Source organism: Raphanus sativus, chromosome 9 (genome assembly GCF_000801105.2).
Source record: "Raphanus sativus cultivar WK10039 chromosome 9, ASM80110v3, whole genome shotgun sequence".
Lineage (NCBI taxonomy): Eukaryota > Viridiplantae > Streptophyta > Magnoliopsida > Brassicales > Brassicaceae > Raphanus > Raphanus sativus.
In genome coordinates, this window is record NC_079519.1 from 29,132,861 (window position 1) to 29,149,280 (window position 16,420).

At 30.3% G+C, this 16,420-nt stretch overlaps 1 protein-coding gene across 1 annotated transcript; it reads left to right on the forward strand.

The window, feature by feature from the left end:
* Positions 1-8,065: 8,065 nt before the first annotated feature.
* On the forward strand, positions 8,066-11,236 carry LOC108823501 (homeobox protein SHOOT MERISTEMLESS). Its single transcript, XM_018596723.2, has 4 exons — positions 8,066-8,525; positions 9,004-9,259; positions 9,937-10,190; positions 10,787-11,236. The coding sequence occupies exons 1-4, from the start codon at positions 8,097-8,099 to the stop codon at positions 10,994-10,996; spliced, it is 1,149 nt and encodes a 382-aa protein (XP_018452225.1). The 5' UTR covers positions 8,066-8,096; the 3' UTR covers positions 10,997-11,236.
* Positions 11,237-16,420: the final 5,184 nt, after the last annotated feature.

A 16,420-nucleotide genomic window follows, 5' to 3' on the forward strand; every position in this document is an offset into this window, starting at 1 on the left:
TTCTTATCACTAAATATAGGCTTTCTCTATTTTCTATTGGTTATTCTAGTCTTTATCTTTATTGTTTCATAAGTTGGATTCGATGATTCATGAAGCTTGTTTCATGTAAGTTTTATCTTATAATATTTATGTCTTTTAATTTGAAAGCCTTTATTCAAAAAAAAAATGGAAAATATAAATTGTAATTAAAATAAAAATTAAAAAGCATTTGCAGATGTTTGAGAAATTTAGTAATTAAATTGTAAAAGAAAAATGGTTTGGTCAGTTCTTAAGTTTTTTGGTTAGGAGCCATTAAAGTCTTTTTCTCATCAGAAAATTTGTGGAAAGCACAATGTGTTTGGAAATTAAAAACTCAAAACATGTGTATGAATGTAAATTTTTCATAATTTCTCGATGGGATAAAAAGAGCAAATGTGCAGAAAAATACACTTAGCTTTTAATATTTTTGTTAAATATCAATAGCTATATAAGAGTAGAGTGTAGACTACTGGAGAGTGACTAGCCCTACTGTTTAGAGAGAGAAGACATTCGGACTGTCTCTACTTGCTTTTCGAGCTTTTCTGTAGAATAGGATTATTTATAACTATATAATATTAGTTCAGATTTAAATTCTTACAATAACTAAAATAAGGAACAAACTTTTTTTAATCAATGCAGATTATATGCTCTGACTTGGACTAAATAAAACTTGCAAGTAACAGTTTCCAGTCCTTTTGTTTTATAATTTTCTTTTGTATAACTTTGAAATGCTTTCCCTACAACTACAGACTCTTTAAGTTTTTACTTACCGTTTATCATTTTTATAAAATGTTTATCATGTTTTAAAATTTGGTTTTATCATGTTATAAAATATTATATATAAAGAACCTATAAATCAATCACATTAGAAGGTTTAATTAACAAATTTACTATATAATTGGTATAACCAATAACAAGAAATTATTTGAATTTTAGTATTACTGAGTGCATAAAATAATCAAAATATGTTGATGTTATTTGGCCACACATCATCCTCGGATGTAAAAATCATTTAATAATATCATCGATAATATGTTTTAACGTATAACTCGTCTATGAATTTTTATTTTGTGGGTTAACATAAGTTTTGTTGAAAATTGATCTTGCATGATCCAAATCTACAATAAGATTTTTTCAAAAAAAATGTACAATAAGATGTGGCCAAAAGTTATATGAGCAAGTTATATTCAGGGATCACTTGACACATAGAATAAATTATATGCAGAAAAAGGACCCCCTGCTGCACAAAACAACCGGAGTGTCGTCGGAACCGGCTAGATGCTCAAAAACCTATCAGATAGTCTGGTTTAACAACTAACTTTTCACTATGATAAAAAAAAAATCTTTTTTCACTAATGATAAGTGAATAAACGAATTAGAACAAATTTATAGAGAAAATAGTTAGCTTTTTTAAAAACCATAAAACAGTTAGCTTGCTTTTTTTTTTTTAAGGAAAAGATAAGCTAACTATTTTATGATAAAAAAGTAGAAGAGGGAAAATGGGAGCACAATTCTAGGGGAACTGGAACAAAGTGAATTTGATTAAACCTAGTGTTACATTTTTAGGGAATCTCCGATTGAACACTATTTTTTATCTATTTTCATTTTATTTTTGAGTAACTCGAGTATAGAATTAGATTTATTCTAATGGTGACACTACAAAAAAATATCAATATTCTGAGAGACATTCCGAAGAAAAATAATTTCCTCGAAATTTTTTGACGAAAAACCGAAGAAATTCCAAGGAAAACCAGAAATGTGGTTTCCTCGGAATTTCCTCGGAATATTCCGAGAGAATACCGAGAAAATCATGTCCGTCGGAAAAAACCGACGGATATTTCTAAAATTCTGAGGATATTTTGTAGCTGTTAGAGAGCCGTTGGGATAGCCGTTGGACGATTTTAAAAATTCCAAGGAAATTTCGAGGAAAGGTAATTTTTCCTCGGAATTTCCTCAGTATATCGGCTGGATTTCATCTATAAATACAGCCACCCCTCTTCCTCTTCATTCACTCTATTTCTTCTTCTTCTTTCCTACTATCATGAAATTGATATAAAAAACATGTCTTCTTCAAATTATTTTCGTTCTTGGATCGATCGACCTCATTTGGATCCGGAGACGAGATTGCTTACGAAAGAATACCAACGAGGTATAACCGAATTTATGGGGTTAGTTCGCCGACAACCGGAAGCAGAAACATGTAAGTTAAGATGTCCTTACTCTAATTGTAAAAATAGAAAAGTTATTAAAAAGTGGGATGTTTGGACTCATCTATATTTGAGTGGGTTTACACGAAGTTACAAAATTTGGTACCATCATGGGGAAACTGGTTATGAACTTGGTAGTACTAGCGAACCTCATCCGGCGGTTAGATTAGAATAACCAATTAGAACGGATGTAGATTATGGTGTAGGTACTGAGCAGATGGTAAATGATCATTTTAGAAGGGAAGTACTTTTGGGTCAGATGAAGGACAAGGATGACCGCATATCTGCGTTGGAGTCCACGGTGGCGAGTCAACAGGTGGGCTGGGAGGCACAGAAGAAGCTCAACGAGCAAATGTTGGAGATGATGAGGAGGTTGCACCCGAACGAGGTGCTCCTGACCATGCTAGACCCGAACGTCCAAAACCCGTAGCTTTTTTTTTTATAAACTCGAAATGTTTTTTTTATTTGTACGACTTTGAATTTTATATAATAATATGTTTCCAATTTAAATTTTATATTTTCAAATTTAAATTTCAAAAATTAATTTTAAAAAAAATATTTTTAAAAAAAAATAATTTTTTTGAAAATTCCGAGGAACACTTCCCTCGGAATATACCCTCGGTACAAATCGGAACTTCCGACGATTACTTTCTTCAGAATAGTCCTCGGTATATACCGACTGACGTATTTCTCAGTATATTCCGACGAACAGTGGTCCTCGGTATTTCTTCGGAATTTGTGTTCCTCGGAATTCCATTAGAAATTTTCGAGGGAATTCCGAGGAAATATAAAATTCCGAGAACGTATTTCTTCGGTATGTCGTCGGAATAGCGTTATTCCAATGACATACCGATGATTTTTTCCCTCGGTATATGCATGTTTTCTTGTAGTGTGAATTCTATAATAGAATTACTCTATAATAGAGTGGAAAATAGAGGAATGTAACTATTTTGCTTCAAAAATATAGTAAAATGATTACATCCTTCTATAATCTACTCTATTATAGAGTTCATTATCGGAGCAAATCCAACTCTATAATAGAATTACTCTAAAATAGAATGAAATATATAATAAAAATAGTGTTTCATTGGAGATGATCTTAGAGTATCATTAACCCAAGATGTTTAAGGAATGCTTAGCCATTTTTTAGTTATAAAAAAGAGGAAAGAGAAGAGGAAGAAGAAGGATAAGTGCTTAATTAAGCACTCCAAACTGATGTTGCTTGCACTGTAGAAGAGGAAGAAGAAGCATCATCCTGGATTTTCTTTTAAACATCCCAACTTAAGTAATTTAGGGTTAATGATGCTCTTAGGATCTATTTAGATTTTTTTTAAGAATAAAAGATTGAATTTTGCTCTGTTGAGCAGCTTTAGATTCAAGTTCAATTGTATCTCCTTTCTCAAATGAAATGAGTTCACATTTTAACACGACAAAAACTCTCCGAGAAGAAAATAAAAAATAATCCAATTAAACTCCCATAGGAGTCAAGCAGCACTTCTCCTCCGTAATTTTTATCCAACACAATCTAAAATGGAGAGTTCTAAACGAACTTTAGACACCATTATGCTTTGTTCAACAAAAAAAGACACCATTATGCAATAGTAACTACCACAAATATACAATAAATAAGACTTCTAATCTCTAGACTAGATTCCTCATGTAATCCATTCGCACTTTCTATATACAGCCTCTAGTAGAAAACGTTGATTATGTGTTGCCGCAGTGATAAGAAAGGTATGGTACGATTAGTGTTAGTAATTAGCTTCGTTTAGTAGTATTTGCTTTTTTTTTTAATCAAACGTTTAGTAGTACTTACAGTTGTGCAAGTATTCGAAGAATATTAGCATCATCTTGCGAGTGATACATCCAAAATCGCTTTTTGGTAATGATGTCTTTTCACTCTCCTTCCAATATCTACCACTGTCGGATTATTTGTCCTATTATATAAAAGAAAATATACCCTCGTCAATAATATAAGAAGTAGTAGTAGTCGTCTTAAATATACGAGTATGAATATGATCAAGATTTTGAAGGGTGTGTTAACAGTAAAGAATAGCTTGAATACAAATAGCAATATATAACATGGATACGATTCGTTTTCAAATAGTCAAAACGAATACGGTTAAAAATAATAATTCATCTTGGAGTTGAAAAAAAAAAGTTTCCAACTGTTCTATACTACTTCGATTATAGTTTGACTATTTATTTTTTTAAACTTTGGTTTGGCTATTTTGGAATTTAAATGATCAAGGTCTTCACAATCCATCGGAACTAGTCTAAATGTCAGCTCAAAATCTATAGGTTATCAAAAAACGCTTGAATAACGTAATTAGTTGATAAAAAAAGAATAAAATAAAAATTCATATAGAAACCCTGATTATTATTCCCTATTTAAGACATTTATGTGATCAATCTAATATTTTATTAGTTTACAGTTCTATTTGTTATCTACTACGAAAAAGTTGTCATTTAAACTTTAGATCTATTCAAGTTAAGTTTCGTTAATCTAAATATAATACTGAATTTAATCTAATCAAATCTATTAATTTGGTTAATCATTATATTAATTTGCTTAGCCATTGTTCCTTTTTAAAGCTTCCACAATTTCGGATAGTATCATCAATTTCATTTAGCATCAGAATCTTTTCCAAAATTAACTAAGTTATGAAATATGAACCCAACATATTAAATTACCCACACAGCAATACTCATTAATGTCAATAATGGTTCTTAATTTCTTATCAACTGTATGCAGTAACATTTGTCTTGGAGGCAATAGCATAGATCTCTTCAAGATCGATGTTATTTTTCATAGTCATATAACCATTTATTCTGATAATATTTTACCAATTAAGCCTGCATATTAATTAACAAGATGAAGATGAAAAAAATAATTTCAAAATAGCACTAATGTTACGATAATTTTTACATTGATACTTATTTTGTATGTTATTTGTTTGGTAAAACTGGTACATTTTGTATATATATATTTATTCTGTATAGTTTGTATAATATTAAATCATATCTGGAATATAAAGTTTTATACAGCAGCCAGTTTTTATATTTATAAACAACTTTTCAGAAAATACAGAAAATATGTAAAAAATGTTTATAAAGTACATTTAGTAACTAATTTATATAATACTGGCAAATCAGATACAATATAACCTCTTTAAATTAATAATCTATAAATTAATATAATTTCATAGTACCAAATTGAATTTTTGGTTCAATTAGTATTTCGATAAATTAATATTCTCTATAAATTAATAAAAAATTATAGTTTTGGTGTAGTCCCAACATTATTAATTTATAGAGGTTTAACTATATTATACTTTTTAAGATAGTTTGTATCTTTTCCTAAATAGAGTATCTATTCACAAAGATATATAAGATCATCTCCAATACACTCCTATTTTAATTTCTATATTTTTCCAAAATAGAATTTTTTTATTATAGAGGTAGATTTCCTCCGATGTATCCCTTTATAATAGATTTCTTCTATTTATAGAAGAAAAATATAGAGATAAAATGTAATATTTATCTACTTTTCTTTAAAATAGAAAAACTCTGTTATATAGTCATATATTGGAGTAAATCCACTTCTATAATATGGATATCTATTTTAAAGGAAAACATATATGCATACATTGAAGATGTTTTAACAACTGATTTTTTCAAAAAACATTCTTATCTATTAAATGGTTGTTACATTCATTTAAAAAAATCAAAATATGTGAAAACGTGTTATATACTATATTTGGTAACTATTTATATAAAATTGCTATATCTGGTAAATGAATAATAATATAATAAACAAATATGCTCAACATATATATTGATCATAATTTGTTTTTCAAAAAGTTAGTATATATTCATATCGTATAAGCTTCTTAAAATTTTTGTATTAAGAAAAATAAATATTTAAAAATAAAATAATACAATTCTTTAAACATGGCTTAACACACATCTAACTAATCAAATACATTATAGACAACTATTTTTACATGAAATGATAATATGATGTTAAAATCATTTATTAAAAGTTGTAAACATAAATAAAATGAAAATTATTATGTGTGAAATCGCATATCAGAATCTAGTTATAATTAAATTCACAGTAAAAAAAATCGAACTGTTATCTTTCAGCTACTCTTTAGCTACTAGAATATCGTAAAGGCACTTAATAAAAACTCACAGTATATGAACTTTTAAAAGGTTACATTTGAAGTTAATATAAACATGCTAGTAATAAATATATAAACATTCTGCAATGTTGAAATCTCTCAAAATGAGAATATTATTATGAGATAGTGGAATTGTTGACACAGCCACATAAGTTTGTAGCTACGGTATGTTGTAATGTTTCGATTTTAAAATAACACGTTCAGACGCCGACACTAAGCGAACATAACTTCTTCTTTTTCTTTTGTCTGCTTATATATATTTGTCATAACAGATTTTAGTATTTGTGTGTGTATAAACTGAAAGATTAAAATGAGATGGACTTGGCAAATATAAATATGATGTGATGGGTTCCTTGTAATCTCTCGCTCTATCTAATAGTTTCTCAGTTATCTTTTCTTTGCCAGAAATGGCAGTGAAGGGCAGTGGCAGTAAGAGCAAACAAGAAAACTGAGGAGAGAGTTTCTTTTCTTTCATGGGGAAAGTAAAACTTTGCCTTGAAGATTTCACTCTTCACCTTTTTTGGACTTTTGATTTCAACGGATCACACTTAACCTAAAAGCAAGAAGATAAGCTTTTTCATACTCGTCTTATGTTTTCCCTTGAAAATATATTCTAAATAGATTACTTATAGACATAGCCATAACCATAAAAGTATGGGAGTATACTCATTTTCAAAATAATTACTAATCCCAAACATCCCCTAGAAGCTGGATTTTAATTTTTTTCCTTAACTCTACTATGACCCCCCCCCCCCCCCAGTATATATAGTGACTCTCCTTTTCATGCTAGAAAATTCCAATATCTTAGGCTACTCAAAATATACTTTTGTCAGTTAATTATTGAGAATCTAGGAAACTTTGTTTGTACAATGGTGAGTATCCTCACATGATATATACACACACTCCTTATATTTTAATTCAAAATTACTGAATAGGTATATTATGACATCAAACCGAACTTTTGGCAAATCAGTGGTTAATGAAGATCAAACCAAGTGTTTCTTGTTACACCTACGCTTTCTGAAGAACATTCCGGTTTTCTCCATTTCAAGCAAGTATCACTATTGATTTCAGTCCGGTTTTTTTTTTTAGTCCGGTTTATTACCTCAAAAAGATGAAAATTAGAAATCATATTTTAGTAGCTGAACATAAAAGAGTTAAGAACCCACAGATGACACAATCTCTGTCCACGTCTGATGTTTCCTCTTTAAAAAAAATTCTTAGCTTTAGAAAAAAGAAAAAAAAAATTATCGATTTATTTTGTAAGAAAAATTCAGTAGATTTATCTTTCTGGTGTCTCGTCTGCTGTTTCCCTATCCCCCATAACTATCACTATTTATAATAGAAATGAATATGAAAAAGGAAGCTGATTGTTGACGCTTAAATCCCGGGAGACCACTTTTGCATTTTTAATAATTAAACTAACTCTTGTATATACATTTATATATACGTATCTTTACTCTTTTAGGGTTTCCCATTGAATTTATAGTACTTTAATGTGTTTCGTAATATTTGATGATAAATGCTAGCTGTATTTAAAATGCTCTTCTACTTCCTTTTTCTTTTTATTAACATTATTATTATTATTTTGCTCCTTTTTGTTATTATTATTTCTTTTTCTTTCTTTCTAGTAGCTATATAGCAAAGCCAAAGTGAATAATAATACTAGTGAGAGAAAGAGAAGATGGAGAGTGGTTCCAACAGCACTTCTTGTCCAATGGCTTTTGCCGGGGATAATAGTGATGGTCCGATGTGTCCTATGATGATGATGATGATGCCCATCATAACATCCCATCAACAACATCATGGTCATGATCAACAACATCAACATCAACAACAACATGATGGTTATGCATATCAGTCACACCACCAACAAAGCAACTCCCTTTTTCTTCAATCACTAACTCCTCCGTCCCAAGAAGCGAAGAACAACGTTACATCTTCTTGTTCTCCTTCCTCTGGTGCTCCTGCTTATTCTTTCATGGAGATCAATCACCAAAACGAACTCCTCACAGGAGGACTCAATCCCTGTTCTTCAGCCTCTGTCAAGGCCAAAATCATGGCTCATCCTCACTACCACCGCCTCTTGCTCGCCTATGTCAATTGCCAGAAGGTGCTGATCAAAGAAAACCTTTTTTACAAGAATTATACTTTGAATGATTTATTAACTAATGATCCTTTTTTAATTGTCTACACAAAGAAGCAGAAGATTCTAGAAACCCTAGTTACCAAACTTTACCCTTCCTTTACTTTTTACATAACCCTTTCATTTCTTTGATGTTTTAGTTTGATTTTGATGTCCCCTTTTTGTTTATTTCTTACTTAATCCAACAAAATACCTAAACATCAATAGAAATAAGTTTTCCTTATTTGAGAAAGTTTCAAGAAGCTTGGACCAAATAAAAAAAAGCTAAATTCAAGAACCCTATATTCAAGAAATGATCCAAACTATTGTTGTGGGATTTAAGATTATATTATATTTTCTTTGCTTGATCTCTTTCTCATATGTCACACAAGAAACTTGACGATCTTTGCTTTTACATTTTAACTAAAGCTTTTTATGGCTATTATTTAATTACAAAATTATCCAGGTGGGAGCTCCACCGGAAGTGCAGACGAGGCTGGAAGAAACATGCTCGTCTGCGGCAGCAGCTGCAGCGTCGATGGGACCCACAGGGTCTTTAGGCGAAGATCCAGGGCTTGATCAGTTCATGGAAGCTTACTGTGAAATGCTCGTGAAGTACGAGCAAGAACTCTCTAAACCTTTTAAAGAAGCTATGGTCTTCCTTCAACACGTTGAGTGTCAATTCAAATCCCTTTCTCTCTCCTCGCCTTCCTCCTTCTCTGGTTACTCTCTCTCTCTCTCTCTCTCTCTCTCTCTCTCTCTCTAAATCTCTTTTTCTATAAGATATTGATTTATTCTTATAATGGCGTCATATTAAACGTAAGATAAGAAAAGTGTTGCTTTTTTTCCCTTTGTGGGCTTTAAGAAAGATTTTTCCTTTTTCTTGGGTTAGTGCCCTTAATGCTTGTTGCTAGGGTTAGTGTCACTGTGTCAGATTGTAATATGTAGCTTCTAGGTTTACGTGTACAATCGATCTATACATGTGTATGTCCATGTTTTACTGAAAGAAAAGCTTAAAAACAATATTTGAAGTTTCTTTTTCTGAAGTGATTTATTTTGCTTGGTACAACAACATTCACTGTTCTTGTCTCATTCGTCGCCGTTGGATTTATTTTATTCATTGCATCAAAAAGAATATCTGTATCTAGTGTTTGTTCATCCACAGATCTATTGCTCAATATAGACATACATATGTTTAATCTCATATACATATGCACTATGTCATATCACTAGTTTCTTGTCTTCACGAGTGTAGTTAAGCTTGTATACACACACACATACACACACATACTTGCTCAACTTATTTCTTTGAATTGTTTGGATCACAAGCTCATTATAGTTGATTCCCCTTAGCGGGTTTTGGTGATAACTTTGTTTTGCATATGATGTATCAAAGTAGGTTATGGAGAGGCAGCTATTGAGAGAAACAACAATGGGTCATCTGAGGAAGAAGTCGATATGAACAATGAATTTGTAGATCCGCAGGCAGAGGATAGGGAGCTTAAAGGACAGCTCTTGCGCAAGTACAGTGGTTACTTAGGCAGTCTCAAGCAAGAGTTCATGAAGAAGAGGAAGAAAGGAAAGCTTCCTAAGGAAGCTCGCCAACAACTACTTGACTGGTGGAGCCGACACTACAAATGGCCTTACCCTTCGGTAAACACTTTCTCCATATTGGCTATTATGTTTCTAAATGCATTGCATAAATTGCTTGTACATGATCGCAAATCCTAATCAAAGACGAATAAATTGAACTCTTTGGATCAATTTATGTTGTTTTGGTCTATCGGCGGCTCATGCTTCCATGATTCCTGCGTTGCATAAATTGCATAATTAGAAAAATACTAATCAAGATGAATGAATTGAACTCATTAATGTAGTCGTTTATTCCTACTTCCATACGAAATGGTCCGAATAACATGCACATCTTATGGCCATACTATAACTTAGCAAAAACGTAGATGCTCGTACATCAAGCAATCTCATTGTCGAGAGTCGAGTAGTGTGCCTGAAATGCAACTCCCCATTGTCCCCAATGGAATAGTGGCTTGTGTACATATACAGTATATGGTTTTTCCTCGTTTGGTATATTTTCGAATGATCTATTTTAGAAATCCAAATATATATAGCAACGTTACGTATGCGTTAGACCGATTCTTTTCAAATATTTGATGCATCAGAACATGTACGACACTGAGAATATTTATAAGAAACTTAATGATTAATACCAACTTTTGGATATGAAATGGCAGGAGCAGCAAAAGTTAGCACTAGCGGAATCAACCGGGCTGGACCAGAAACAGATAAACAATTGGTTCATAAACCAGAGGAAAAGGCATTGGAAACCATCGGAGGATATGCAGTTTGTAGTAATGGACGCAACACATCCTCACCATTACTTCATGGACAATGTCATGGGAAATCCTTTCCCCATTGATCACATCTCCTCGACCATGCTTTGATCGATCCTTTGAACAAACCTTTATTTCATCATATTTATAATCATTAAAATGCTTTAAAATATGTATAATCTATGGTTTCTTGGAATACTTAGGAACGTTGAACGTTCCGACTGATGAACAAGCTTTTAATGTTTACCCTAATTATATATGGGTTGTGTTGTGTGACTTGTAATCTCAGCAATGACGCATAAAGCTGGAGTGGCATAGTTTTCAATGGTGTTAAAAGAATGTTTCCACGCTTTCAACTTTTCATATAGTATTTACAGAAATCACATTAGCCATCTGTGAGTTAGGAGTGCTAGATTTCTGAATCTAGAGTAGTTTTTTTTGGTTATTTTGTTTCGATATGGTTTCAATTTACTTCATGTTCAGTAATATATTGGCCTTTTAAAGTAAACAATATCTTTTGGATTGTTTTAATCAGATAGAGGCAAAAAATCCAAAAAAACCTAAATTTGAATCGAATCTGAATCAGAAAAATCTGAACTGATTTCGTAAAAAAATTCGAAAGGATCTTGTAAGATATTGTAAAACATATGATAACCAGTGAAACTAATAACTCGAAAAACCTGAATTTCAAGTTGTTTATTTTTTTATTTTGTCGTCTGTTGGATTTATAATAAAACTTAAACACAAATTCCATCAGGTCGGCAAGGTAAAGTTTCCTTCCGGAAGCCAACGTAGTAAACATTACTACTTGGAGACAAGGATGACAATCTAGAAAGCAGCTAATAGTACATAAACTGTGAAGGAATCAGATCACTGGGAATTTATGGAGCTAAAACAATTATCAATAGAGGAAAACAAAATAATAAGGGAGCCGGGATGAATGAGAAAGCGTTCTCGGTCAAGGTTATTTTAAACAACTTGAAATTCCGGCGTATAAGATAATGTATACTGTCTAAGTGTTAATGTTTGATTTACACTTTGTTTTGTTGTTATTTTATTTCACATGAGTAAGCTTACTGGTCAAGATGTTTGTCACATGACTCACATGCTAGTGTTTCAATGAATAAACCGGAGAGATGTTTATTTTAAAATTGTTTTCTTTTACTCTCTACGTTTTTTAACAAATGATGCTTTGGATATTTATTTTTGTTTCAAATTATATGATATTTTCAGTATTAAATGTTAATTTTTTTGATATTAATCTATATAAATTTTAATATTTTACAAACTATTTTTATGGGTTAAATTATCATTAGCTAAATAGTTAATGATGTTTTATTTAAAAATCTATAAAATTAAATGTTTTCTTGCATAATTTCGAAGCTTCGAATAAAAAGAAACATAGGGAATAATATGTTAATGTGTGAACTTTGCAAAGTTGTCATTTACCTAGAAAGTAGAAACTTAGAGAAATTCTTGGGTTTACCCCTAGAGTGAACTTTTAGGTTCACCCAACCAATATAATTTCATTATTTCATATTCACTGTCTTTTAAAAAAGGAAACAAAATATTGTCAAATTATATTAATATTTTTAAACTAAAAAATAAAAAATAATATTAATTGCAAACAAATATACGTTTTAGAAAAATATATTTTTAATACCGTCAGCCAAACACTAAACCCTAAATCCTAAACCCTAAATCCTTGGATAAACCCTAAACCTTTGGTAAATCCAAAATGGTTGGATAAATTCTAAATCCTACAGTTTATGATTTATCCAAGGGTTTATGATTTATCCAAGGATTTAGGGTTTAGTATTTAGGGTTTAGGGTTTAGTGTTTTAATGATTGTGTTAAAAATATTTTTTTTTTAAATCCAAAGATTTAGGATTTATCCAAAGATTTACTATGGATTTAAGGTTTATGATTTAGGGTTTAGAGTTTAGGATTTAGTGTTTTGCTGATGGTATTTTAAATATAAAATCTTTTTTTTATGTGACTACTATTATTTTATATTTATTTTTTATTTTAAAAATATAATAAACTTTGACAATATTTTGTTTCTTTTTCTAAAAGATATTGAATATAAAATAACGAAATCCTATTGGTTGGATGAACCTTGTCAGAAACTTATCTGTGCATGAGCACTTAAAGTCATCTAGTATTAAATAAGTTAAAGTCAAAATTCCTTTTATCTAACTACGCTGAGAGTTCCAACTACGAATCCAGATTCTCTCGTTTATGTGTACTTAGAGGTTGAATCTACATAAATTCTAAGATCACACAATAGACTTTTTTCTAATTAAGTTAACAGTAGAGAATCTAATACAGTAAATGACAACTAAAAGAAAGTTGTTGTAAATTCAGATATGAGAGATGCTAGACTCAGAAAAACTCATAGATATATCAGAATTGCAGATCATATAGATTGTTAGAGATTTAACTAAGAACCTTTCTAGAACTCAAAACACAAAAATATAATCAATCAACTCACGTTGCAGAGATTATCTATGTCTAAGTTTTAGAATTTCAAATCTCTATGCAAATTTTAATAATTCAGATAAGCATTAAGAACAAATTTGATTAGTTCACTATATTTAGTTCATCTAAATTCAGTTCATGTAACTAATCATGATGTCCACATCTATCAATAATCAAATGATCTAGATTCAAGGTGGTCAATCAATAACTAGTATTAAGAACAACTTAGCTGAAGAACTAATGGACTACCCTAACAATTCGTTTAATAACCTTTGAAGAATCCTAAATATAATAATAGAATTACTCAAACATGATCTAAAAACACAAATCAATATCTAAATAAATTGCATAAATATAAGATAAGAATATGGATAAGAGTTCAAAATCTTCTCTCAACAGCGTATGAGTTCATATTTATCTCTCCAAAAAGCTCTCGCTCTAATCTCCTAGTATCCAAGTTCATGTTACAAAATCTCTAAAAATCTAAGATATAGTCTAAAACATGTATTGAACTCTTTTGCAATTAATAAATAAAACTTCTGGAGTTGTTTTAAATATCTTCAAAGTTAGATTGTCTCATAAAAAAGAAGGTGTCGATAGACACCAGACTCAGAGATCGACACCAAACTCAGAAGTCGAGATCTTCAAAGTTAGATTGTATCATGAAAAAAAGAAAGTGTCGATAGACATCAAACTCAAAGATCGACACCAAACTCAGAAGTCAACTCCAACTTGATTTTTTCAACTTCATGGTTTTCCAGTCTTTAAATTGCTCCAAAGGTTCTTGTTCAAAATGTACCTAAACCTATAGTAACTTTAAAACGACTAAAATATATATATAAAAGACTCTAAATTGAACTTATGTCATGATTAAAACCAAATTAAAAACTATATTATATCATGTTGATGAATAAAGTCCCACATCGGTAGTTGGAGAAATAATTAAGTAATATACAAAGGGTTAGGGCCAATCCATTAATTGCCAATTGGTTTTAAGTTGGAAACCCATAATTAACATGAATCTAATATGGTATCAGAGCGGTCGATCCTTGTGGATCAAAGTTAAATTAAAAAGAGTCACCCGATCTTGGGCTACCCCGTGGATGGTATTCCCACAGTTGTCCACGCATGTGCGTGAGGGGGAGTGTTGATGAATAAAGTCCCACATCGGTAGTTGGAGAAATAATTAAGTAATATACAAAGGGTTAGGGCCAATCCATTAATTGCCAATTGATTTTAAGTTGGAAGCCCATAATTAACATGAATCTAATATATCATATAAACTGATAGACTCGTCAATTTTATAGAATAGCACATAGCAATGTAACAAAAAAAGTTAGGATACTATAAGAATTGCGATCATATGAAACCTTACAATATCTAAGATCTTTCTACACATAAATTTTGAATCACTTAACTAGACATAGTAGACAACGAATATGGTGGTCGTGTGGCCCAAATGACTCGTAAACCCATGTAGTTCCAGAGTGGATGTGGTGGGTGAAGTCTCGAGGGACATCGCGGAGGAGGATGTGGCTCTAGATGAGGTGGTCTTGTTGGTGGTGGGTGGTGAATAGGAGGTGGATGAGGCATTTTTATTTTTGAAATTTGTTATTGCAATATGTGTTGTGTACTTAGTTTATATACCATCAAGATAGAAAATCATTGTTATCTACAAGTCTTTGTACTGTTAGCGAATCTCATTAGTTAGTAGAACGGAACTATAGTTATCTTTAGAGAGAGAGACTGCATATTTATACATGTATGCTTATGTATGTATGGAGAGAGAGAGATTATAAATGCATGTGTTTGCTCGAATAGCCAACTTTATTGTGGAAGAATTGCAAACTTATGCATGTATTAGGGGTGCACATGAGGCAAGTATTTGTCAATTCTTGGTTACTTGCTACTTGACTTGGCTTGGCTTATCCGAGTAAATTTTTTTTGCGACTTGACTTGACTTGCTTGAAATAAATATTTGTGCTATCAAGTATTTGGAAGAAAAAATTGGAAAAATGATTGCTCGCTACGTGAAGTATTAGCCATCACATGGCTAACCATGCAGAGTATACTAATGTATACCTAGCTACACGAAGTATATGTTATGCATGACTACATCCATCAACTTAATAATGTTATGTAATTAACATCACGAGTTTAAATTCATTAATTCAAAAAGTTATATAGATGTCAGAAACCGTTTAAATCTACCGTTTCATTAATTAAACTATGGTGTAATTGATGGTAATTGAACAAAATATAATTTATAAAATCAATATGTTTTACAAAATTTTGATAAGTAGTGTTTTGACATTTTTTTATTTTAGTGTATTTGAAAACTATACTAATTATATCATTTTATTTATATTAAATATGAAAGTTATATAAGATATTATTTAGTTTTGTTTTTAATTAGTTTAGTCTGTTTTGTTATTAAATTACAATAAATATATGTAATTCTTTTGATTAATTGTGTGATATATATATATATATGATCTATTTTTATTACAGAAATTATTTGATGTCGATTTACTAACTCTAATATCTTATTTTTAATATAAAATAATTAATTTAGTTAAATTAATGAATTATTTTATTTATATTTTCATAAAAAATTGCATTCATTTAACTTACTAAACCATATTATATTCTTATATTATTTTATTCTTAAAATTCAATAATTAATAATTATACACGAGAGATTTTTTGGTTTAAATGGCATCAAATAAGTTTTAAACAAATAAAATGTTAGACTCAATGAATTTACGTCAAATAAGTTTTGTAATTAAAATTTATCAAATAAGTATATATCATACAATTCATCAAAAAAAAATACAGAAAATTATTAAAATTTCATAAAAATATTAAGATAATTAAAAAACAAAATTACACAATATCTTATATTACTTTCATATCTAATATAAATAAAATAATATAAATATATAATTTTCAAATACACTAAAATAAAAATGTTAAAACACTACATATCAGAAATGTTAAAACATATTGATTTTTATATTGGATATGTATAATACAATTCTTACGCTTTTAATA

Excerpts from the sequence above, each read along its gene's own strand:
- LOC108823501 (XM_018596723.2), top strand. The coding sequence starts at position 8,097 with ATGGAGAGTGGTTCCAACAGCACTTCTTGTCCAATGGCTTTTGCCGGG. Across the intron at positions 8,526-9,003 it reads CCTATGTCAATTGCCAGAAG|GTGGGAGCTCCACCGGAAGT; the intron begins GTGCTGATCAAA and ends AAAATTATCCAG. Across the intron at positions 10,191-10,786 it reads ACAAATGGCCTTACCCTTCG|GAGCAGCAAAAGTTAGCACT; the intron begins GTAAACACTTTC and ends ATGAAATGGCAG.